Raw genomic sequence first — 27,823 nt, forward strand, 5'->3', positions numbered from 1 at the left:
ATTATTGTCCTACTATGAAAAATAAATGTTAAAAGATTTATACTATCATGTGCAGTGTAATTTTGGAGGGCACAGAGGTTAAACAATTTACTGCCTATACTTTTTGAATAACACATACAATCTCAGTAATATTATCATTTATTTTAAGTATAATGTTATAACTATCATTTGTCTAATACAGATTCACAACTGAAGTTGCAGAGGGTGTAAGAGTATAACTTAACAAGTGTTGCCCAGGTTTAATGACTCTAATACCTGTCTGATTTTGGGTTTGCTTTTGGATCTTTGGTTTGCTAGCTGGCTAGCAATAAAATATTGTATTTAGGACACATGCTGGAACCAGTAACATCGCTCTTTTTGCTCTTTGATTTAGTCTCCCCATTGGTCAATCCTGGGTCCCCTGATGCTTTCATTTTTTTTTGTCAATTTCTCCTGACAGAACAATAGGGAGGAATAGAGGCAGATACAATAGCAGTGATAGATACAAAAGTTTAAGGTCTACACCCCCTTTTTTATGCAGATGTTCTTATTGCATTCTGGTCATTCAACTCATATCAGATTATTTATTGCTCAGGCATAAACAGCATGTGGTAAACCTTAAAATTACTAAAACCATGCTGTCTTTCAGCAGACGTTGACTCTGGGAGATTCCTAATTATTGGCTCCTTAAAGATATTAAGGGGTGAATACTGAAAAAATTCAATCCTCCAGCTATTTAGGTAAATGACTTTACCCCCTCACATGTTATGGACTTTCATTTCGAATTTACGAAATAATGATTGAATAAGCAAAGGAGAACTGATTGACAATTTCCATGTACATTTGTCCTAGAACAGGCAGCCATTAATAAAATTGTACTAATGTGTCATTTGGAATATGCATCTGAAATGCTTTCAAGAAAAAAAGACATACAGATTCTTTCTAGCAGAGCTTTCCTGCCTTCTCTCAAAGTGGAATATTCCTGTGACACCCTATACTTTTCGGCCACAGAACCCGAACCAAATACAAAAGGCAGGGGCGTATCCATATTCATCAAGGATACCCACACCTCCAGGTTAATGGCACAAATGCTTCAGAGATCATCCATGTGCAATTAACAATGGACAAAACTGCAATTAAAATTGTAGCTTGCTACAGATCACCCACCATGTCCCAGGGCCCCCATTCCTTGTTTCTGGAAACACTGGGAAACATAAAGGTCCTACCAAACATCCTAATAATGGGTGATTCCAATTACCCAAACATAAACTGGGATAACTACTCAAGTACTAACTCCCTTGCCCAACATTTCCTAGAATTTATAAACTCAAATGCCCTGGTTCAACTGGCCAACACTCACACCAGAGGTGACAACATATTGGACCTGGTCATCACCAACATGGGCAACTGGTGTTTCACACTGGAGGTCAACTCCTCACTGGTTAGATCTGACCACAAACAAATCACTTTGGATATCCACATTCTGCCCCCACCTCCGGACAAGGAAACCACAGTGAAAAACTTTTCAAAAGCAAACTTCACGTTACCTAAGACCGAGGTGGAAAGTTTCAAAGCCCCCATGCTGAAGGATAATGCTGTCCAAGCTGCAAAATCCTTTACTAATTTATTCTACGGGCACCTACAAAAATGCATAGATCATGCCATCCCAAGCACAACCAAGACTCACTCCTCCAAGAAAAAGAAACCAGTCTGGTGGACTCCTGCTATAAACAAGATATACAATACAAGGAGGAAACTAGTACAGAAAAGAGTAAAATCCCAAGAAGGGAAGACATCCCTGATCAGCATCAGCAAGAAACTACAATCCCTCATAAAATCATCCAAGGCGAACTTCAAAAGAAAAATTACCAAGGACTCCAAAGATTACCACAAGGCATTCTTTAGCTATGTCAAGAATCTAAGTGGCAATGCTCAGATCTGCTCGGAGTTAGTGCAGAATGACACAAAATACACTTAAATGACTGATATCACCAACATCCTGGCAGACAGGTTCATTGCAAACTTCACCCCCCTCTCAGCCCCAAAAGGGCCCATAGCCATACCAGAAGAATGTAGAGTCCCTGAAATCACAGACACTCAGGTTAAAACAGCCCTCTCCAAAGCCAAAAACACAGCATCAATGGGACCGGACGGTGTCCCAGGCTACGTCCTACATGAGCTCAAAGATGAACTAACCCCTCACCTAAACACACTGTTCAAACTCAGCTATGTACCCATAGAGTGGCGCACAGCAATGGTTATTCCACTCCACAAAGGTTGAGCCACAACAGAACCTGGGAACCATCTCCCTATAAGCCTGACTAGCTTGGTCTGAAAGGCTATGGAGCACATCATCATGGAACTCATTAACAGAGAGATTGGGAACCTCCAAACACTGGACCCTACTCAGTTCGGCTTTGTTAAGGGCAGATCATGCCTCCTAAACCTGGTGGACTTCTTTGAGACAGTTACCAAGGCTATAGACGAGGGAAAGGTGGTACACACAGCCTACCTAGACATCACAAAGGCCTTCGACACAATTCCCCATTCTGTTATTATAGACAAGCTCACCAGCCTAAACATAAACCCCTATGTCACAAGATGGGTTGCGAGCTGGCTCACGGACGGAATCCACATGGTGAGAGTTGCAGGAGCTAGGTCTGACTCTAAACCGGTTACAAGTGGTGTTCCCCAGGGCTCAGTCCTAGGACCCCTCCTGTTTGGCATATACTTCTCAGAGGTACAGGCAAGCACAAGAGGTCTATGGCTGACCAAACTAGGGGCTATAACTGACTCTCCGGCTGACACAGACATCCTCCAAAAGGGTCTCACTGAGATGGATACCTGGTGTCAAAATCATGGCCTCAAGCTAAATGCCAAAAAGTGCATAGTCATCCCCTTTGGAAAAAACAAAGTATCCACAAGCTACCACATAGGTGGTAGTCCCCTAAATACAGAAGACATAATAAGGGATCTGGGGACCCAAGAAGATAGTAATCTCACCTTTAATAATCACATTGCCAAAGTGGTTAGAAAATCCTTCTACATGGCTCACCTAATTACAAAAGGGTTTGCATCCAGATCAAAAGAGGTCATTGTGCCCCTCTACTCATCACTCATCAGATCCATCATAGAGTACAATGCCCCATTTGGGATGTACCTTAAAAGCAGGGTTGCCAGATTTCCAGCCCCCCAGGTAGGGACAAAAAAGGTCTTTAATGCGGAGTAGCTCTGCACTACTAAACACGGAGCTTCTCATGTTTAATGCATTGCAGTTCCGCATTCAACACAAATTGCTCCGTGTTTAACGATTTTTGATTGGCCCGTATACCGGTATATGGGCCAATCAAAAATCGATAAACACGGAGCTTCTCGTGTTTAATGCGGAACACAAGAAGCTCCGTGTTTAGCAATTTTTGATTGGCCCATATGCCAGGTATATGGGACAATCAAAAAAAACAAACAAAGCGGAGGCTGGCCGGGATTCAAACCGGCAGGGCAGGACTCAGGATTAGGCTGCTGATCTCGGGACAGTCCCACCCAAATAGGGACGTCTGGCAACCCTGCTTACAAGACACCTGCAACAGCTGGAAAGACCACAGAAGTACCACATCAAGAGGATCACTGGCCTCAAACAGATGCCCTATGCAGCTCGACTGACGAAACTCCAGCTGTACTCGGTTACATACCGCCTACTCAGAGGTGATCTCTGCCTGACATACAAGGCCATGTCTAGCCCAGAATTGATGGACATGCTCCAACTAAAGAAAACCTTATCCCCTCGAGCCACAGGCTCTAGGGATCTAAACCTCACCGCAATGATAAATAGGACGTACTGGAGGGGTAGATTCCTGTCCCAGAGACATCCCATGCTTTGGAACAAGATTGCAATCTACATTAGGTAGAGCACCTCGCCAACACTCTTCAAAAGAAACCTTGATGAGTGGATGGGAAACAGAAAGTTTACCCCAGCGATCACTTCAATGACTCTGCTGGACAGAGGCACAGGGAACTAATCTAAGGGGGTGGAGAAAGCCAACACATCCCGGCTAGGCTTATAAATGCCTTTGGGCAGATAGCCTACTACCTAACTATGAACCTATAAAAGAAGGAAAAGTCAGAAAGAGGCAGTAGGTAGCATGCAGACAGGCAGGGGCTAACTGATCTGCAAGGGTGAATGCACCAGGGATCAGGAAGAAGTTTCCTATTTTTCACCCAAAGTTATTTTATCTGTTTTTCTCCTTCTCTAGCAAAAAGTAGGAAGGATAGGCTTGGCTGTCACAGCTATAAAAGTGGAAGGGCAGACTTGGAATACTAAACTTCAAAGGGTTTCTGGTGGATGAGGCATGGGCTCAGGCAGCTTGGCCCACTTATACTGGGCAGGACTTAGCCACCCCCAAGTGTCTGAGTACAGGCTGGGAGCTCTAGGGCTGGGTAACACATTACACCATTGGTGTTGGTTGAATGTTTTAGAGGACCGCTTGGATTGAATTTCTAGTGGCTTGTCTTTGAACAGTGCATAGTCCATTCTTTTTTGGAATAACAAATGCATGTCTGTGGCCATTTTCTTCAAACAAGTGTGCTGCGTATGGATAAGTGAGAGCATGTTTATTTTCATCCTTAGTTAACAATATAATTTGCATGATAAACTAAGGATCCACACTATTTGTTAGTAGTGTAAAGTACTGGTTTGGGGCAGCAATCATCAGAGTGAGTTTTAATGTGGTGAATGCAAAACCATTGTTATGTTCTGCAACCCAAGGACTACAGGAAGTTTAGTTTGTCAAAGTGATGATCTTTGGTATGGTACTGCAGATTTCCTCTTTGGTTCATTTTGTGAGATGCTTCTCAGAAACTCTCTATGCTGTTGTGTACTTAATAACTGCACATCATGTGTTATACAATTTTAAACCCTTGCAATATGTTTTCTCATGTCAACAAGTCACTGTTTTAAATATGACAGAGAGCATGTGCCATGTAGTTATGCAAGTAGACGGATTTCTCTTGAGACCTCTTTAGTGGTGACTTGCAGAGTACGGCTATGTACTCTGCAGTCTGTGAATCTATGATGTAGGGCCAGGCACAAAAGCTACCATTCATGTTTTTTTTTCTATTAGCCACTTTCTGCCTTCCAGACTAATTGCTCTTTCATGGCACAGGGAATGCACTATTCTACCCCACTGTCTTGGAGCCACATTACCAGAATATCAAATCATATGTTGCAGGTTTGATGTTTCACACTTTTTCTGCTACATGGCCTCTTGAAAGAAACCTATTGGTTTATTCCATGGTATTTCACATTATCTCATACCTAACAGTTGCAGCCAAACCACTAGGGCTAAAGCAGTTTCAAAAAGCAGTTTGCTAAAATATGGTATTCACTCTACAGTCCATGCCAGACAATGAATTAATATTTTTTTGGGAATGAAGACAAATGCTGTGTAAGAGATTGTTGATCTTTGTCTGCATTTGATTTGGATTGAAGTTATTCATTTGAGGTTTGGTTACTTCTATTTTTTTCTGTTTTTCTTATATTGCATTTTATTTTGTTTTAAGTTTTTTTTCTTTTTGGAGTGTCAAGAGGTGTTGTCTAGGGTCAGGTAGAAAAGAATCTTTTGCAGACAGTAAATAACATCCAGCTAATTAGTGGGAAGAGATGAGAAATACCATTCCTCATTTAACTACAGATATTTAAAGGCATTTTCATTTAGCTGTAGTGCTTGTTTGACTTGCCGCTATCTGCCTGACTATTGCTGATCTCTGTCTGCATTTGACTTTTCTCACCTTCCTACCCCTCTGCTGTTGCACTTTTATACTTGGTGGCTTTTTATATGCCCACCCCTACTATAAATCTGATTTTGGACACTGAGAGATCAACTGAGAAGGCCTTCTCCCTTAGCTTCTTAAACTTGAATTATCTTCTGTTTCATCCCTTCCCACTTACTAAAACAATGTACTCCAGCTGCTTTTACTGTATTTGTGCTTCTTTCTACTTTGATTAGCTTTTTATTTAGCTTTTTTTGCTGCACCTTCTTAAAGTGTTCAGTTGCATTTAGTCTGCTGCCTTTATTACTGTTTATTAGTGGCCTGATTACATTGTAGCTGTAACTCTTAGTTTTGATTTAAGCACTATGACTTCAAACTAGTTATCTTACATGAGGAAGATTTGTGGTCTCTTGTGGCAGGAAGGAATAGCATATGCCCTTCTGAGCTGGAAATTGCTGGTTGAAGGCTTATTGTATCTGTTATTCTAAAAGCGTCTTAGTTCTGGTTTAAGCACTCGGCTCCAAACCAGTTATTTTACATTAAGAAGGTTTGTGGTCTACAGTTTTGTGGGAAGAGAGGGTAGCCTCTACCCTTCTGAGCTGGAAATTGCTGGTGAAGGCTTATTGTGCCTGTTATTCTAAGTGTTGTTGTTCTGATTAAAGTACTTGGGCTCCAAACCAGTTATTTTACATTAGGAAGGTTTGTGGTCTACACTCTTGTGGCAGGAGAGGATAGCCTATGCCCTTCTGAGCTGGGAATTGTTGGTTGAAGGCTTTTTGTGTCTATTATTCTAAGTGTCTTAGTTCTGGTTTCAGCATTTGGACTCTGAACCAGTTATTGTACATTAGGAAGGTGTGTTGTCTACACTCTTGTGGCATTACTGTCTAAGCAAATTTTGTAACTACTAGAGCATCTAGTTTCTGCATAGCTGAGCATTGCTCATCAAGTTCCTTGTGTTATTGACCTATTCAATATTTAAATTTTCCTCACTCCTCCCTGGTGGATCAGTAGCCATGGATATGCACTTCCCAGGAAACCCATACTGCCTATCTCAATGTACTAGAGTCCGTCGTTCAACCAAATACAATATCCATGGGGGGATCACAACTATCCCTCTATAGACTGGGAATCCTATACCACGTCTAATGCACAAGCTCAGCAATTCCTAACCTTTGTTAATACCAACATCCTGGAACAATTGGCCCATTCTCCTACCAGCAGTGGATACATCCTTGATCTTATACTCATGAACATGGGTGGCCAACCTTCCTCACTCAATGTAATGTCTTCACTCATCATATCTGACCATACGGCTGTATTACTTGAAATAAAAATTAAATGCAGGGATTCAGCAAAACAAAAAAACCTTTAAGAACTATTCCAAGGCTAACCTCTCTCTACTAAGCAAAATTTTGGCTAAATTCCAAGCACCCCCAAACCCAGTAAACACCATAGCATACACTGAACTATTTACAAAATGTCTGTACATCTATATTGGTAGCTGTATAGCATGAGCTGTGCCCATTCATATTAACAATAAGACAAACTCAAAAGACAAGCCACCCTGGTGGAATCTCAATATCAATTGGTTGTACAACAAAAGAAAAAAATCTTGGCCAAGCATAGAAGGAACAAAACCATACATACTAAAATCCTCCTGAACAATAGAAACAGGCAGCTAAGAGAGTTAATTAATACTTCAAAGGCTAAATTTGAAATATAAAATAGCTTCTCAGGCAAAGGACAACCACAAAGCTTTCTACAGCAATGACCGTAACCTCAGGGGAACTACACAACAATGTACAGAACTTATTGTAAATGGCATCACCCACACTGACTCTGCCTCTGGGCCATTGCCAGCCTTTTGACTGACATGTTCAGCTCAAATTTCTCATCCCACTCCCTCTTCAATAGTCGAAAGGAAATACTGCATACTACAATTCCCTCAACCAGTACTAGGGAACAGGTCATCAATGCACTTTCCAAGGCCAAAAACACTGCATCAATGAGCCCAGATAACATCCCATGATGCTTAATAAATAGCATGAAACATGACCTCTCTGGTCCACTTGAATCACTTTTCAACTGGTGATTTCAGTCAGGTTTTGTGCCCCAAGAAATGGAAGATGGCTACAGTTATTCTGATCACAAAGGAGGTCCAACCACTGATCTGAGTACTACAGGTGCATAAGTCTTACCAGCCTTATATGTAAGGTCATGGAAAAAATCATCATGGATGTGATAAATGAGGACATAGGCAACCTGCAAATGCTGGACACATCACAGTTCAACTTTGTTAAAGGAGGGTCATGGCTATTAAATCTGGTGGACTTTTTTGAAAGTGTCATCAAAGCATTAAATGAGGGGAAGACTTTGCACACAGTTTACCTTGACCTGGCCAAGGCTTTGGATACAATACCCCTTTCAGACATTATAGACAAGGTCACTAATTTAGGTAGAAACCCTTTTATTACCCGCTGGATAGCCAACATGCTCAGCGATAGGACTCAGGAATTCAAAATAGGTGAGGCCATCTCCATCAAGAGACCAGTCACTAGCAGAGTCCCCAGGGCTTGGTACTGGGCCCACTCTATTCTGCCATCTATTTCTCTGAAATGGAAGCAAATGCTGAAGTGTTATGGCTGACTAAGTTTGCAGACAATTGCAAGATGGGGGTTATCATCGACTCCCCAGCAGACATTAGCATTCTTTAAGTGGGTCTGTCTCTGACCAACAAATGGTGCCATAGTCATGGTCTTAAACTCAGTACTAAGAAGTCAACCTTCCCAGCTAATTGCCATTGATAATATGCCCCTAAGAGTTGATCCAGTGGTCAGGGATCTGGATACACACATAGACAGCAGCCTTACCTTCAACCACCACATGGCTACAGTGGTGAGGAAATCCTTTTAGATTGTGCATGGGCATGGCATCTAGGTACAAAGAGGTCATAATCCTACTATACTCCACCCTTATGACACCAGTCATAGAATACAATGTACCCTTTGGTATGTACCTGACCAGGCATATGCAGCAACTAGAGTGACATCAGAGGTTCCTTACAAAAAGAATACAAGGTATAACAAACCTGCCTTATGCAGAGTGCCTTAAAGCCCTATAGATTGCCGAGGGGTGATCTATGCTTGGCTTACAAGGCATCTGCAAACCCCACTCTTATGAATCTCTTACAGATTCATAAGTCAAAGAGTTTGTTTGTTTGTGTCTTTCAGCTTTTCCCGGTTAGGGGTCGCCACAGCGGAACTCCGGTCCGCTAATGATTGGCAGTAGATTTTACGCGCTTGCTTGCCAGGCCTAATGCACAACCTTCAACGAAGGAATGCCCATTCACGCATGTTGACACACAGAAGATGCTCTAACTGAGAATTGAATGGACAACGTCTAACTGTGAGGCGACAACGCTACCGCAGCACCACCACCGCAGTCAAAGAGTACCAGAGAAGTATAAGCTGTAGAGACCTGAATTTTGACTGTGACTTAAACAGCACATGCTGGAGAGACATATATGTGTCCCAGAGACAGACCCTTCTATGGAACAGGCTTCTTATCCATATGAAGCTGAGTTCATCTTCCACACAGTTTAAGCGCAACCTAGACCAGTAGATGGGGAATAGGAAATTGGATACAGGACATCATTAGTCTTTCAGAAAACTTGGCTAGGCTTAGAAAGCCCCCCAGGTTGTTAGCCTAGTAACAATCTATGAATATATGACTCTGAAATGACAGGGCAACAGGGTTTAGATTGGAGCTATTTTGATTTCTATTCTGTGTTGCATACAATTTTTAATGCAAACTCTGTAAATATATGCACTCAAATGTATGTTGATACTAATAAGAGTATTATATTTCCTTTGGTTGTTTAAGCCAAGCATTCTGAGGTGAGTTCTGCCATGATGAACAGTTTCTGGGAAATAAGCAAATATCGTAATTTAAACTAAATGATCAAAAGCTGCAATATTTAATGGATTATATAGGCATATATGTGGCATACTTCCTTATATCGTGTTCATCTATTAATTAGAAAGGAGATTTTAACTAAGATACATCTCAGGCAATACTTACATTTTAAGTGGCGTAAAAATTCCCGAGCAAACCTCTGTGCGTATTCCAGTTCTGCTGTCTGCACTCTGCCCAGACTGATCAAATGCTGTTCATGGGGGGCACTTGCAAGTTCTTCTAATTCATTGTCATTGTTATTAAGTCCAAGTGAAAGTACAAATGATGCATAACCAAGACACCTGGCCTTCTGAGTGACAATACTCAGCTTCCTCTTGTCCGAGTAGCTTGTTTCCCCTGCAATTATTGCAAATATAACCTTATGTTTTGCTGGGACTTGGATCTTGGGGAAGAGCTTTTCAATGGTCCACTCAACAGCAGTGCCAATAGCAGCTTCACCTTGCAAATGATGGACAGATTTTTGGAGATGGTTGTACATTTCTGACTTTCTACTGAACCTGACAAAATCAAACTCTGTTTTCACTGGTGCCAGAGTCGCATCAGGCCTATAATCTGGAGATGTATGAACCAGAGCTACTCTGGCTTTATCACTTGAGGTTCTTGGGTTTGAAGAAATGACAAACTGATCAAGCATAACGCTGAGAAACCTGATAGCTGCTTGAAACTCATTTATTTCCATGTTTCTTGAACTGTCAAGAATGAAAGCTATATCCATAGGTACTTGCAGTGGAGGAAGACTGAATGGAAGGACTGGTGAGCACTCATTATTAGGAAAACACATATCTGAAAAAAAACATACGTTTTGAGGTGAGACTTTATTTGTAAAATAAACACTTTTACACTTTATTTGTAGGTGTGCTATGTAGGCAGACAGAAAAATGTAGCATGCTCACATACTGAAAAACAAAACAAAGCATTTTTATTTAGTTATTATATCTGCATGGATTGGAAGAAGTACAGAAACACTAATGCTTTCTAGATTTTCACTTACTTCTTCATGATTTTTAAAGCACTATTCCATACCATAGTAGCTTAATTACTGATATATTTCAGTTGTCTCATTGTTACAAACCAGTCTTATAATTGTTGTATTTTGAAGTTTTGGATGTCGGTACACTTTTTATGGTGTGTTACCAAATGTGACATCTTATTTGATCTGACTACCAGTGTCATACACACCAGTACCATACAACATGGATATAGTTAGTACAGAATACAATTATTTTGAATGATATTTATGCTTAAATGAAGAGAAACTGCAGAGCTCATAGACGTATAGATTAGAACTAGACTAACTAACCTTATAGGCCATTTCAAGCCTAACCAATTACCCCATGTGAGAATCAAACCCTGCATCTTGTGTTTGTAAGGTAAACGACTTAACCATTATGCCATCCTCCCACTCTAAAATAAACAGCCTCTGTAAGGCTCAAACTCAGGACCCTGCACATTATAGTCACAGTAGTTAACCACTAAGCCATCATAGCAATAATCAATAATCATTTATAAATAAACAATGACAAGACAGTGCAGGTAGGTATATGCTAGTCCAGAAGTCAGCCAAGGAAAGAAAAAGAATGAAGAACAACATGATTAAAGGTATCTTTAAAAATCTGAACATATTACTTGATGTTTTAACTAAGTATTTAAAGGGTGATGTTTTACAAATGTTTTACTCTGTAAAAGGCTTGTCAAAGCTGAGGCGCTAGAGCAGTTTCTTGTGTGTGAAGTGTATTTTATTAAATTGTATATTTGGAATTTCACCATAACATTGAAAATTCAAAACAGTGAAAACCCAAAACATTGAAAACTCAAAATACTGAAAGTGTGCTTCATAACATTGAAAACTACATTGCACAAGTAAATAAGATCCCCTCTACCTACAACAATACCTAACTAACAAACACACTTTCTACTATGCTTCTGCAGGGGGGCAAGTCCCCCTACACCCCACACCCCTGTAAACTAAATATACCAACTTCAAGATTGCACTACAGTGGAAAATAGTTAATTTCCTAATCTCACACTGAGGTAGAAAGTGCGTTTGTTAGCTAGGTGTTGTTATAGGTGGAGAAGATGCTATTTACATATGCATTACAGTTTTCAATGTTATGAGGCACACTTTCAATGTTCTGTGTTTTCAATGTTTTGGGTTTTCAGTGTTTTGGGATTTAGATGTTTTGGTCTCAATGTTATGAAATTTCAATGTTATAAAGTAGACCCGTATATATATATATATATATATATATATATATATATAAAAAACAAAAATATATATATATATGTATATATATATATATATATGTATATATATATATATATATATATATATATATATATATATATATCTATACATACACACACACACACACACACACACACACACACACACATGCACACACACACACACACATACATACCTAACTGGGACATTTCACACACACACACACACACACACACACACACACACACACACATACATACACACTGATATCCACATACACACACACACACACACACACACACACACACACACACACAGATATCCACATACACACACACACACACACACACACACACACACACACACGTGTGGGTGTGTGGATATCTGTGTGTGTGTGTGTGTGTGTGTGTGTGTGTGTGTGTGTGTGTGTGTTTGTGTGTGTGCATGTTAATTTTAATACATTATACCACTTCCACTCATTACATTTCTACAATATTTACAGTATTTACAACATGTTCAGTATTTGACATCTTCAGTTTTGCAAACATTAACATCTTTTATTCGGGTCTATATCACATAGTCGAAGTTTTATAAATTTGAACACAAAATGTATGAACCATTCTGTTCAAAGTTACAAAACTTCGACTATGAATAAAAAAAAAAGAAAGAAAAACAAAATAAACTGTTGTAAATATAAATAATGTAAATATACCAACTCCGAGATCGCACCTCATTCAACAGAATGGAAACCTCCCCTTATAGACATTTGCATTGAAATGCTCAAACTTGTACAAGTTCAAACTTATGTTCTCGACCATATAAGGTTCGAACTTGTACAAGTTTGACTATGTGATAGGAACCTTTTCATTCTATCCCTATCCTTTTTTCTGCAGTGATCGCTTTATTGCAGCAAACACATCTTCATCATTCTTATTTTTATTATGCAACATTTCATCACATCTAGTTTTCCACAAGACCCATACAGTTACCAGACAATTTTGTATCCATGTTTATGTTCTAAAAGCCTTGACATTTATAGTCATCTTGATTTTTTCTTCAAAACTTCATATTTACAATCCAAACAATAATGATTTGGGCTGCTTCTTTATTACAGTCTTTAAGTGTTCTCTTCCATTTATCCAATAATAATATCCACAAAAAATCTCAAGCCTCATAAGTCTTCATATCTTTCCCTTCTATGTTTATTGATTTTTAAATCTCATCCTTATAATATTTTCATCGATGTATTAAATATCTCTCTATTCTCATGTTATAGAATTTCCTTCTGTTTTTTAACTTTATCAGTCTGGATTTTCCATATCTTCATCTTATTACCACACTGCTTTTTCCATTCTTTTTCCTTTTTCCTTTCCTTTTTCATTTTCTATCTCTTTAGATTTCACAGTATCTTTATTATCAACCTCTCAATTATCTGCCTATCAATTTTTCTGCTTCATAGTTTTTAATACCCAAAAAGGTACATAGACTTCAAATATGCAACTAGATTTATTAAGTTTAAACCTTTTTTACTTTATTATATAGTATTTAACTACAGGGATTATTGATCCCCAAATAAAAATGAAAAAAAAAAACTCTAACATATGTTTTTCCATTTTTCCAGGAAACATATAAACACTTTCCAATTATTGTCTATTTTTCATGGTTATTGGTTAAACTCCCCACTATTCCATCTTCCCATTTTATACATATTTGACATATAACCTTCTTTTTTAAAGGATACATAGAATGTTTTCCAACTAACTTCTTTATTTCATCCAGAATTTCTTTCTGTTGTTGTATTTTCCTGCTTTCACCAAACCTGATTCCAAAGGTTTATCTAATTTCTAGTAAGTATATTTGATTTATCTTCTTTATTTCGACAAACCATTTATGTTTTAACCTATTTAATCTTAATCTAGTTTTATTTAACCCTTTTGCATTCTTGTTACAATTTGCCTCATCCATACTATATATTTTTGTTACAATAACTAAATCATCTGCATATGAAAGACACCCTGGTATCATTACACCTAGCTCTATTTCCCATTCTGTTTCTCTCATTTATTTATTTTATTTTTATTTATTTTACATTTGTTGACCGGGTTGGTCCAACTGGATACATGTCCATTTTCAGTGGAGACCCGGGGAGAAAAGCTCCAAAGAACAGAGGTACATAAACAAATATAGTGACAAAACTTGGGTAATTGAGACAGGTAACATTTATATACAAAATAAAACAGTAGGTAACAGTATAAAAATTCAATTAGTGATATCAGTTAGTAAAGATGGATAATTAGGGCTACATAGTGGACCCTTAAGGTTAAGGGCTGGGTGGAGGCCTGGGTAGGCTGGGTTGAGCTGGGGGCCTGAGCTATTAGTCTGGATTAGAGCATGGGCATAGCCATTGGGATTTTAATAGAGCTCGGAGTTGAATTTTGAATTGGTGCAGAGTGAGTGTAAGTCTAAGGTTGCTTGGGAGGGCATTCCAGGGTTTGCCGATGGAATTGGCATACAGAGCTTCACCACCCGAGTTAGTAGATTTAATGGTTAACACTTGAATACTTTTGGATGACCTAAGGGATGTTAGATTGGAGTAGGGGGTAAGTATATTGTTCAGTGAGGGAGTTTTATCAGGATGTTTTATAATTTTGAATGCCTCAGTAAGTTGGTTGAGTTTGAGGATGTTGGGCAATTCTAGCCATCCCAGTGTTTTTAGATTTAGGCAGTGATGGGTGCGGTAGGGCAGTCCGGTAATGAATCTGGCTATGTGGTTATAGGTAGTGGATAGTTTATTAAGCTCTTTCTTGTGAAGGAAGGAGAATATTGGGGAGGCATAGAGGAGTGTGGAGAGGAGGTGGGTACGGGCAATGGTTAGTTTGGTGTGGGGGGGTTAAGAATTTCTTTATTCTATACATGGACCCAAGTTTCTTGTTAAGTGATTTAATGGTCTGGTTAACATGGATGTCAAATCTAAGTTTGTGGTCTATTGTCACCCCCAGTAGTTTGGTGTGGGTGACAGGATAAATTTTGGTACCATTATTAGAGGACACAGCGAAGGTTGAGATGGGGGTATAGGGAGGTTCCATTCCGTATGAAGTAGCTGGGGTGGGGTAGAATAGAAGCAATTTGGTTTTGGTTGGATTAAGTAGGAGTTTTAGATCTGAGAACCATTTTTCGACTATTGAAAAGCAGTTTTGGGTTGTGACTTGGAGTTTGGTGAGAGAGTCGTCTGAGCAGATTAGGGTGGAGTCATCCGCGTATTGAATGCAGGTGGCTTTAGGGAGGATAGAGTGTAGACCATTAATGAAGAGGGAGAAAAGAAGGGGACTGAGAATAGATCCTTGGGGAACACCGATGTTAGTGGGGAGTAGGTTTGAAATCCTGTTTTGCCACTGTACAGCCTGTTTTCTACCAGAGAGGTATGCGTTAAACCAACTTATGGTAGTTTTGCTAAGATTAAAGGTTTCCAGTGTATGGAGCAGCTGTTTGTGGTTGACCATATCGAAGGCTTTCGATAGGTCTAGAAAAAGTGCAGAGGAGATTAATTTGTTATTCCGGTTGAGGTTAATTGAATCAACAAAGGAGAGGAGAGCCGTGGTTGTGCTATGATGGGGGCGGAAGCCATGTTGGGTGTTGGACAGGAGATTGTTTTGTATGAGGTGGGTAATGAGTTGCTTGTGAATGCAGCATTCCATAATTTTAGATAGGGGGGAGAGTATGGCTATGGGTCTATAGTTTGTTGTGTCAGTGGAGGACCCTCCTTTGTGGAGAGGAATGATATATGAGATTTTCCAAATTGAGGGAATAGAGGCTTCGGAGATAGACCGGTTAATTAAGATTGATACAGGGTAGGCTATGGCATCAGAAGCTATTTGTAAGTATTTGGCTGGGAGTAGGTCATCCGCTAGGGTGGTTGGTTTAAGTTTTTTCAGGAGGGTACGAATGTAGAAGGTGGAGGTGGGTTGTAAGTTGAAGGCAGTTTGAGTGGGGTAGTTGGTTGAGGTTGGAACCACGGGGGAAGAAGTAAGCTGACTGGCGAGGGACTGGATGGTCTCAGTAAAAAAGGAATTAAAAGAGTTAGCTATTTCACTTGGATCCTTATCCATGAGTGTTTCAGGTGTGGGGTAGTGGATTTGCCTGGATGGAGGAGGTGATTGAAACCGGCCCAGAATTTTTTGGGATTGTTTTGATGTTTGTCTTGGAGGTGACAGAAATATTGTTTTTTGTCAGACATAACGGCTGCTTTGGTTGAGTTTCTAAGCTGAAGAAACTTGATGCGATCCGGAGGGGTTTTTGTGGTTCTCCATTTGTTCCAGGCCTGATCTCTGAGTTTAATTTTAGTTTTAGTGTCTTTAGATAGCCAAGGTGCGATACGTTCCTTAGTTCTAATGAGTCGCTTAGGAGCGTGAGAGTCAAGTATTTTGAGGAAGGTGTCATTAAAGTATGACACGCTCTGATCTAAGGGTAGAGTTTTTAGGATGGACCAGTTACATGCGTTGAGGTCTGCAAGAAATTGGTCTGGGACAAAATTCTTGCTGTTCCTAACTAGTCTGGTTAGGGGGGGGTTTGTAGTTGAGCATTTGTGTTTAATAATAAAAGTGATAAGGTGGTCGCTAAGGTCGTTGGGGAGGGTCCCTGAGGTATAGTTGGAAGGTTCCTTGTTAGTAAGGATCCAATCTATGATGCTCTCCTTTTGTTGGGCATGTCCAATTCTAGTGGGGGAAAGAATAAGTTGGGAAAATCCATGTAAGTTAATGGGGATTTAAAGTGGATTTGGTTGGGAGGAGTGGAGAGACCAGTCGATGTTAACATCTCCTAAAATAATCATTTCTTGGGGATAGAAGGTGGAAAGCCAACTGAGAGTTTGTTCTAAGTTTTCAGCATTGTTGCCTGGAGGGAAATAGATGACTATAAGATTAATACTTTTTTGGTTGTTTAGGGATAGCTTTAGAGCAAGCAATTCCTGGTTATGGACTTTTGGAGGTTGGAGTGGATTCCTAGTGATATTCAAGGAGTTCTTGAACATGACAGCTATTCCACCACCCTTTCTAGTAGTTCTGTCGGCTCTGAGGATGTTATACCCAGGTGGGATGATTTCCTCATCCTTAGTGCTGGGTTTGAGCCAAGTTTCTGAGAGACACATGATGTCAGGGGAGTGGGTTGCAAGCAGAGCATGCAAGTTGTGTACTTTGTTGTTAATACTTCTTAGATTAAGGTGAAGCATATGTAGGGAGCCTGCTAGGCTTCTAGCAGCATTCAGGGGGTTTGGGTCAATGTCAATGGTGGGGCCTGGGTTAGGGTGGATATCACCATCTTTTGTTATGGATTTTTTTAAATAATCAAGTATTCTTTGGAGTTTCATTAGTAGTTTAAGATGTTCCCTTGTTGAGGATGTTTTCGGGTAACAGAGAGTAGGGTGGATACTGTTGGAGCACGCATTAATAGCAGGGTGATGAGAGGGGTGAATGAGATTGGAGGTGTCGTGGGAGTGCAGGGAGGTCTGACCCTTAGGGAGGTAGGCGCCTGCTGGGTCTAGGGTTTCGTAGCTAGTTACCAGATAGGGTAAGATAAGTAGTAATGTTGTGAGGGGGTAGGTACTAAGAGCGTTTTCATCCATGGTGAGGGGGGGGTTGGTAAGTGGAATTAGCCGGGGGAACTACCTTGTTACAAATTGGTGTGTAAAAAAGCTAGGAGGAGGGAGGAGAGAGTGACAGTGGGAGGGAAAAAGGGGTGGGCGGACTGAAGGAGTAGACTTTGTAGTGAAGACTGGTGAAGAAGTGGAAGGGAGTGGTACAGGGTGAGGGACAGTTGTAATTGGATGGTGGTAAGGGGGATGGGCTTAATGACCAATAAATGTAGAGGTAGTGGGGGCGGGTGGGAATAGGGGGCAGGGAGGGAGAGCGAGAAGCCCGATTAGCTTAGGCTTAAGAGGAGTGGGGATTACACCACAGGGATTTCCTTAGGTCTTAAGGTGACCGTATTTAACAGCAGGTTTATATATACTTTATATATGTTTTTAATATAAAGTAAGTTCTTTTTCATAGAAAGTCAGTGTATAAAACACTTTTAGGTTGGGTGGTTCATTACCTTGAGCAATTATTAGGTTTTTTTAAATTCAATCACAGATGGTTTAATTTTTGTAGTGCATTCGCACTTGGAGTGGTCTTCTCAGGTCGGCGGTGGTAGTTGGGAGCCCGCGGTGTGTTTTTAGCTTGGGGGGGTGTCTTGAGCAATTATTAGGTTTTTTAAATTCAATCACAGATGGTTTAATTTTTGTAGTGGATTCGCACTTGGAGTGGTCTTCTCAGGTCGGCAGCGGTAGTTGGGAGCCCGCGGTGTGTTTTTAGCTTGGGGGGCTGTCCTAATGCTTGTATTACTTCATTCATCACTAGCACAAATAAGTACACACTCATTGAACACTCCTGTTTCATACTCTTCTCAATCTTTATTTACATTCCAAGTCAACCATTTACCATAATTTTCACCCAAAATATCTCATAGCACTTCTTTGTTTTATTATTTTTCTCCCAAACCCATAATCCCCAAAATATCCCACATTACATCCTAACTTTCCAAGGCAAAAGCTTTTGCTGTGTCACACAGCCATCCATAAATCTTTATTATCCCTTAAAATAGCATCTATTATATATTTTATTACTAACATTTCCATCACCTATTCCCCTTTACTTTGTATACCTCCTACTCCTATAACTTCTTCCAAAACTGTCCCCATACTTTCTTGCATTATTTTCATAAATACTTTATAATCAGTATTCCCCAGTGTTACTGGTCTCTAATTTTTAATATTTATGTCAGCTTACTTCTATTTAAATTTACTCACCACAGCACATATCTTTTTATCTTCTTTTCCCTATTCTGACCATTCATTCAGTATTTTTACAAATGCTTCACTCATCATCTTATAATATCCATAACTTAAAACACCTAAGCCTGATGCTGATTATTCCTCTTTCAATTTTTTTTCAGTTCAATTCAATTCTTTCTTCTAGTTTACAGTTTGCTCTTTCTGAAATTTTCTTTACTTTCCACATCCCTTTTCAACTTCTTCCCCCTTATAAATTGTTTCTACAACATTTTTGATCTTCTTTACATGTTATTCGTGTCTACATTTTACTACCCTTTCTCATCTACCATTCCATCTATCTTACCCTCCCATCTTTTTATCACTTTTCCTAAAAAAGCTGAACATTCTTCCTTCCTTCCTTTTTAAAAAAATTATGTTTGTACAATATTGTTTTAATTTTTCTTTATTTCTCTCATACTTTTTTATTTATCTTACTCTTACTCTATTAATTTCTCCTTACATTTCTTTTTTAAAATCTTTCACTATGGTTTCCTATTCCATTTTTCTTTTTTTTACTTTTCTATTTCCAAAAAAAAATCACTTCTTATTTCCTTTAAACAGTACTCATCAGTTGCCAGTTTTTATAAAATAATGCAATTGTCCTAAATACCTTCCATAAATCACTATATTCCTCCTTCATTTCCTTTTTTATACTTACATTCCCTGCTAACATGTTTATGCCTTTACCTTCTTGTTTCCATTATTACCTAACACAGCCCATAATGATCTATGGTTTGAAAAATCTACTCCTTCCACTCCACCTGCCATGCCCTTCATGTCACCTGAATACTTAGCACAATCCGTCTCTGCTTTATGGCTACTCTCTACTTTTCCTAGTATTCACTTTCTGTGTTACATAACTTCTTTTATTACCTTTACATATTGCATTATTTTCCATTCTTCTTTTCTTTCCTTGTAAAGTCCTTATCCCCCAATAATGACATGTATAATCACATAAAGTTTAGTATTACATGCTTTTTTTTTCTTTCTGACATGTCTGTATGTGGATATATGACTGTTGTACTTACACAATTTCCATTTTTCTCTTAAGTCACTATCACTCTTCCTGGTATCATAGTTGTTACATCCAACATTTTATGTCATCTTCACTTATTAGCACCCCAACCCAGAACGTTTCATCTCCTTCTGATCATATAATCTTTTTCCCCATACAGCTTCAATTTTCTTTTATTTTTTTCATTTTTTGTAGCTTATCTTGTATCCAGTAAATATAATACATCTGTCTTTTCTTATTGCACCATTCAACAACCATTAAAACCCTCACTTAATTACTTATACTATTCACATTTCATCCCCAAATACCTGAATCATCATTTTCTATTTCACTTTTGCACATTTTTTCAACAGTTACTTATTTTTATCTTTCTCACCCTCTCTCCAATCAATTTAACTTCTTTCTGCTCTTGTTCTTCCACAGTTACTCTGTCACCATCTTTCTGCGCTTCTCCACCCTTGCTCTTTTCCTTTACCTTGAGTTATATTTCTGTCATATTGTTCCTCATTTATATCAGTCATTTCACATTCTTCCTGAATATTGTTTTCTAGGTATTGTCTTTCTCCCTTCTCAGTTTCTTTTTTATGTAACCTGTAATTTTCCATCTCTGAGCATTCAAACCAAAAAATGGCCCCAATCATTACTTTTTCCAGAAAAAAAGCTTTGCAGTTCCTAGCAATATGGCCTTGTTCCTCACCTTGTCCACATTTCCTTTTTGCTTATTCCTGAACCAAATGCTTTTCATCTGTAAAACAGAAGCAGGCTTTCAGCTAGTCCCGGTACAAAACAGTTGCTCTTTTCCTAATCACTATTATATTGTTTGAAATATGTTGTAATTTTCCATTGTACACATCCAGTGTAACCCACAATTCCCATCCTCTGTCTATACATTTTCGTTATCGCACATTTGCATTATGTCATGCAGTTTATCCCATACTGACAGGAAAACAAGTTTTGAGTTCAAATTCCTCTATTTCTGAGGTTCTGAATTTTATATTCAGTTTTCTTTTTAACTGCAAGCCAACATTTTGAGAAGTAAATTCTTTCCAATGGGATGTTATTTCCTTTTTCAATTTCATGCATACATTTTTCTGTACCTTTAAAAGTTTCAAAAGTTACTTTGCAGAAATCTTCTGACACCCAGTGTATCAAAGCTTTTATGTCTCTTAAGGTAAATCCTAATGACGGTCTGACATTGTCCATAATGATATACCTGTTAATTGTAGTCTTTTTGCTTCTTCTTATTAGTACTAATCTTTTTTCTCAAGCTGCCATTCTTCTCTCTTCTGCTCCTATTAAACATCTCTCGTCACTTGAGTTACAACATTTGCATATGTGTTTTCTTTATTTAATTTCTGTCATCCACAGTACATAGATGCAGAGATGTATTCTTAAAACTGATTACATCATCAGCTAAACATGCCCCTATGCTTTCATCTTCTGTAATCTGCTTCTGTAGAACATTACTAGCTTCATTATCTGACTACTCCTGAAATACTTGATCCATCACATCACTCCAGCTAACATCCTCTCTTTCATCTGGTTCCCCTTCTTTCAATAAATTCTCCAACACCTCTGTGTCTAGAACTTCTCTCTCTCTCTCTCTCTCTCCAGCTGTGTAACTAGAATTTCATCTCTCTCTCTCTCTGAGTCTCTCTCCAAAAGATGTCCAGCAACAATGTTTGCTACTTTCTCCATATTTTAATTTTCCAAGCATTAATGGCAGTCCTCTGACTCCACCAAGTTCTCAAGAGTATGAATTGTTTATTAAAACATATATTAAAATATTTAAACAGCAAAATTGTTGTTTCATTTCAAATATCAAATAAAAAGAAAGCAACAAAAATGATATACAAAATAAATCAAAACATGAAAACTCTTCTTAAACCAACATTCTGCTATAACTTCATTTAGTTTTTCATCCCCCAATCTTTTTGCCACCACCAAAACTTTACTGTATCCATTATTTCTAATATTTCCCACTTTCGGTTAAACAATACCTCTTTTGTTCTAGTTTGCCATATTTGAAAGTCAACTGCCATAAGAATTTTATGTTTTTCCTCATGTACTTTATCCCCATAGCCCTTCATGGCAGCTGTATACAATGTTAATATTGTTTGATTACTTAATCCAGGTAATATTACTTCCTATTTTTATCTTATTCTATAATGTTTTAAACCTAGGACATTCCATAAACATATTACATTTTTTCGGGAACATTACATTTTAATCAATTTTTTCCATTCACCAATTTATACACTATGGACCATATTCTAATAGTGTTGCTCTTGGTATAAGTGACTTACTATGGTGTACGCCTGCCCTGATTCTGAAAGACTTGCTCATGGTGTAAATGACTTGCTTCAGTGTAAGGCCTATCTATAAACAGGCTTATACCAGGGCCTAGATTACAAAAAAATCTGCTCTCATTGTAAGTGACTTTATTGCAATGTACACTGAAAGCAAAGTTTTTGTAACTGGGCCCCATATCACTTTTTACAAGTAACTTTTAACGTTAATCTTCATCTGAAATCCTGCCCTTCTTTCCATATTTTAAATCTTTCTTTTCTTTCCTTTATCACCTTCTTTTTCCTCCCTCCAGTGAAGCCATGCCTTTATATAAAACAATTCCTTGATAACCTTTTCATACCATTTTTCCTTTTGTTGTATTTCTACTGTATTCATTTTCCAGTCCTTTATTTATTCTTTTCCAGTCTATTCCTTTAACATTTCCAATATGTTTTTCTTTTCACCCCTTTTATTTCTTCCCATTCCTTTTCATATTCTATCCTTAACATACTGAATGTTTTTTTCTTTATCATATATCATAATCTTTAAAACCACTGCAAATGCAATGAAGCTAAATATACTATCTAAAAACTCTCGTTTAATTGGGTTTAACTTTGACCTCCCAAAAATATTTCTAACAATTCTGTTTAACTCCATTTGTAATATACCTCCTTTAACATTCTTTTCATTTTCCTTCATTTTCACATAATCTCCAAATATTATATCTAGTATTTCAACCTCTCTTCTATTAAACTCTAAGCATGCTTTTTTCAACACTTCTCTGAAATGTTCCCCTTTATTAATCCAAGACAATTCAATTCCTTTTCCACTTTCTTAGATACTTCCACAGCCCATCTTATATATTTTTGCAATTATTACTACATCATCAGCTTTAGACATTACTAATGCATCTACACTTGTAAACTCTTATTTATTTTGCCTACCATTATATTCATTGTCAAGGTAAACAACAATGCACTTAAGGGACACTCCTAGCACACTCCTTTTTTAGTTTTAGTTTCTTGTCTTGCCCAACCATTTGTAATTACTTTATTATTCTCTTACGTGGACTTCACCATTCATATTGCTTCTTTATTTACACCATACATCTTTAATATATCCCACAATTATATTATTTCGGTATTATTAAATGCCTTCTCTACTTCACAACTTATAAGCCTTACTTCTTAATTTTCTTTTATATTATATACCACTTCTTTGATTTTATCAACATTTCCTTAACTGGTCTTCCTTTATCTGAGTTGTTTGGCTTCTGCTACATACCTACAATCAACTGCATTACTAGCTGAGTTAAGTACAAACTTGCAGTGTTAAAGATTGTACTGTATTTCATTTTACTGTTTATTTAATTGTTTCATTTAATATTGTGTCTGTGTCTCTCTGTAGTTATTTATGTTTCTATTTAATTGTTTCATAGAATACTGTGGTCTCTCTTTGTCTCTGCAATTAGTGGGGGCTGTTGTGTTTCACTTCATTGATATTCAGTGTTAAACTCTTAGCCTAGAAGGTTTCTCTGTATTTATAAGTGAGTCACATATCTTTGAATTTATTACTTCTGAATACCTGAATTGTTTGGCTTCTGCTACATACCTACAATCAACTGCATTACTAACTGAGTTAAGTACAAACTTGCAGTGTTAAAGATTGTACTGCATTTCATGTTTCTGTCTATTTAATTGTTTCATTGAATATTGTGTCTGTGTCTTTCTCTGTAGTTATTTATTTTTCTATTTAATTGTTTCATAGAATACTGTGGTCTCTCTCTGTCTCTGCAATTAGTGGGGGCTGTTGTGTTTCACTTCATTGATATTCAATGTTAAACTGTTAGCCTAGAGGGTTTCTCTGTATTTATAAGTGAGTTACATATCTTTGAATTTATTACTGCTGAATACCTGAGTTATTTGCCTTCTGCTACATACCTACAATCAACTGCATTACTAGCTGAGTTAAGTATAAACTTGCAGTGTTAAAGATTGTACTGCATTTCATTTTTCTGTCTATTTAATTGTTTCATTGAATATTGTGTCTGTGTCTCTCTGTAGTTATTTATTTTTCTATTTAATTGTTTCATAGAATACTGTGGTCTCTCTCTGTCTCTGCAATTAGTGGGGGCTGTTGTGTTTCACTTCATTGATATTCAGTGTTAAACTCTTAGCCTAGATGGTTTATCTGTATTTATAAGTGAGTCACATATCTTTGAATTTATTACTGCTGAATACCTGACTGAGTTGGTTGGCTTCTGCTACATACCTACAATCAACTGCATTACTAGCTGAGTTAAGTACAAACCTGCAGTGTTAAAAATTGTACTGCATTTCATTTTTTTGTCTATTTAATTGTTTCATTGAATATTGTGTCAGTGTCTCTCTGTAGTTATTTATTTTTCTATTTAATTGTTTCATAGAACACTGTGGTCTCTCTCTGCCTCTGCAATCTTGATGGCTTTGGAATTGCCTGCCCCTCCTGTAAATTTGTGTTTGAACCCTCCTCCTGGGTCTATCTCATTTGCTCAGTCAACCGAGTACAGTGAAATCATATTTTGACTTCGGACACTCTTACCAGTCCCATCTGTTTAGCTCTATCCCAGCTCAATTCAAGTCTAGTGTCACTAGCTCACTCTACCTAACACAGAGAGAAAATTTGTGAAGGGCAAGCCACTTAGATCCTTAATTTTGAATTATCTTCTGTTTCTCCTTTCTCCTTTTCCACTTTCCAAAAACAAAAACATTTATGAGCTTATTTCCTGCCTTTCCTGTAATTAGTCTAGTCCAGATACAGATTTGCTGTAACCAGGACTGTTTGTAAGCTTCTGAGCCCCCAAAGCCTTTCTGTGTTGGAGGGAAGTCTTCTTGGTTTTTTGTTTCCCACCATTCCCACCATTAGTCTAGTCAGTCCAGACAGAGATGTAGTATGCAGATTTGTGGATTGTTTGCCCCGGAGCCCCCAAAGCCTGTGGAGGAAGGAAGCTAGCCTATCTTATGGAGTTGGAAGGTACACTAGGTCTATCTACCACAACAAAAAGTGGTTTATTGTTTTGGCAGTTTCTCATCTCTTTCGACTTCTGGTTTAAAAGCCACTAGTCCAGATCACAGACAGATTTTGCTGTATCCGGGACTGTTTGTAAGCTTCTGAGCCCCCCAAGCCTTTCTGTGTTGGAGGGAAGCCTTCTAGCTTACCAGTGGGAGTGGTAAGCACTAGGTAGGATATCTACAACAAGAGTGGTTTCTGGCCCAGAAATTGTAGTTTATTGGCCATTTGGCAGTTTTTCCATATCTTTCAACTTACTGGTTTAAAAGCCCACATTTGTGCTTGTTTTCCATCTTTCCTGTAACTAGTCTAGTCCAGATACAGATTTGCTGTATCCAGGACTGTTTGTAAGCTTCTGAGCCCCCCCCCAAGCCTTTCTGTGTTGGAGAGAAGCCTTCTAGCTTATCAGTGGGAGTGGTAAGCACTACTCCATCTCTTTCAACCTTCTGGTTTAAAAGCCTGCATTTGCGCGTGTTTCCCACCTTTCCTGTAACTAGTCTAGTCCAGATACAGGTTTGCTGTATCCAGGACTGCTTGTAAGCTTCTGAGTCCCCCTAAGCCTTTCTATGCTGGAAGGAAGCCTTCTAGCTTATCAGTGGGAGTGGTAAGCACTAGGTAGCCTATCTACCACAAGAGTGGTTTCCGGCCCAGAAATTGTAGTTTATTGGCCGTTTGGGCAGTTTTTCTATCTCTTTCAACTTTCTGGTTTAAAAGCCTGCGTTTGCACTTGTTTCCCATCTTTCCTGTAACTAGTCTAGTCCAGATACAGATTTGCTGTACCCAGGACTGTTTGTAAGCTTCTGAGCCCCCCAAGCCTTTCTGTGTTGGAGGGAAGCCTTCTAGTTTACCAGTGGGAGTGGTAAGAACTAGGTAGGATATCTACAACAAGAGTGGTTTCTGGCCCAGAAATTGTAGTTTATTGGCCGTTTGGCAGTTTTTCCATCTCTCTCAACTTTCTGGTTTAAAAGCCCACATTTGCACTTGTTTCCCATCTTTCCTGTAACTAGTCTAGTCCAGATACAGATTTGCTATATCCAGGACTGTTTGTAAGCTTCTGAGCCCCCCTCAAGCCTTTCTGTGTTGGAGAGAAGCCTTCTAGCTTATCAGTGGGAGTGGTAAGCACTACTCCATCTCTTTCAACCTTCTGGTTTAAAAGCCTGCATTTGCGCGTGTTTCCCACCTTTCCTGTAACTAGTCTAGTCCAGATACAGGTTTGCTGTATCCAGGACTGCTTGTAAGCTTCTGAGTCCCCCTAAGCCTTTCTATGCTGGAAGGAAGCCTTCTAACTTATCAGTGGGAGTGGTAAGCACTAGGTAGCCTATCCCCATCTTTTCAACTTTCTGGTTTTAAAAAGCCCGTTGCACTTGTTTCCCCATCTTTCCTGTAACTAGTCTGGTCAGATACAGATTTGCTGTATCCGGGACTGTTGGAGGAATTTCCTAGCATATCAGTGGGGGTGATAAGCACTAGGTAGCCTATCTACCACAAGATCCAGGTACAGATTCTTAGTTTTAGCACTTGAATTTGCTTATTCGTGCTCAGCACTTGTTCAGAACCTGTTGTTAGCACTAAATAAGCTACGAGTTACTACAGCACTTAACCTTCCTCTTTACCTAGAGGAAAACAGTTTTTATACTTACTTTCCTCACTTGTCTAGAGGAAAGTAGTTTTTTATTCAGGCATGCCCAAGGGTCAGCTCCCAGTGTTTTCTCCTGTTTATCTGATGAATCTGGACATCTTGGGGCAATGTAGCAATTGCCTCATTTAGACTGACAACCCTCTCCTCCTACCACCCAATACCACAACTTGTGAGAGATGCATTTATCTAGCCAAACTGGAGGTAAATTTCTCTCCAACCAAGACTGAACTTGACGGTCAAGAGGAGAAGGTAAACACTTGCACCACACCACACTCATCATGTAGTCCCACTAAACCTACACCACCAAAATCCACACAGAGAAACACAAAAACATTCACAGAGGCTCTCAATAATAATCTGCTCAAGCAACAGAAACCTGCAAAGCAGAAATACAAGAAACCTCCACCCCCCAACACAACCCAAATGACACATAGCCCACAGACTCAGTGTGCCACTCAACCACAGCCCATAAGACAAAACAACGTACCCAACACACTAGTCATAGGTGACTCTATAGTCAGGCACACTGATCAGGGGCGGCTCGTGGCATAGGGCTGCCGGACTGCAGCCCCCTCAAAAAGAAAAAAAGAAAGAAATGAAAAATAAAAAAAATATTTTTTAAAATTAGCGGACTTAGCGCATAGACCGAGTCGGCTTATCGGTCTATGCGCATGCTCAAGGCCGCCCCCATAGGGGACACAAGGAAGCGTCTGTGCACTTTTACAGTGCACAGACCCACCAGGATTATGGGACGCGTCCGGACTGCAAGAGGAGCAGCAGGGACTCGGGACAGTGCCTTAGGGATCTCGTCGGCGTCGGGAAGGAGCATGTGGATCTCGCGGGTCTTCAGTATTGAAGGATGTATGTACGGACGTTAACTCTGGATGTATTCATTCAGGTAAGGTGCCTTTCAATTTACAATGTTTATTTTTCTTTTTATTTGTGTCTGGTGCTTGTGCTTTACTGGAGAGTGTGTGTGTGTGTGTGAAAATGCCCCAGGTGCTTATGGTGGTGTGGTAGGGA

The 27,823-nt window shown here is 38.9% G+C and overlaps 1 protein-coding gene across 1 annotated transcript in view; it reads right to left on the reverse strand.

Moving 5' to 3' along the window:
- LOC122798074 (collagen alpha-6(VI) chain-like) overlaps window positions 1–27,823 on the reverse strand; it is a 1,097,601-nt gene that overhangs the window by 32,147 nt on the left and 1,037,631 nt on the right. The window contains exon 38 of the mRNA XM_044066731.1: window positions 9,826–10,503. Within this exon, the coding sequence (XP_043922666.1) occupies window positions 9,826–10,503 (678 nt within the window). The remainder of the gene's footprint in view (window positions 1–9,825; window positions 10,504–27,823) is intronic.

The sequence above is a fragment of the Protopterus annectens genome, chromosome 3.part1 (genome assembly GCF_019279795.1).
Source record: "Protopterus annectens isolate FY-2018-M chromosome 3.part1, PAN1.0, whole genome shotgun sequence".
Lineage (NCBI taxonomy): Eukaryota > Metazoa > Chordata > Ceratodontiformes > Protopteridae > Protopterus > Protopterus annectens.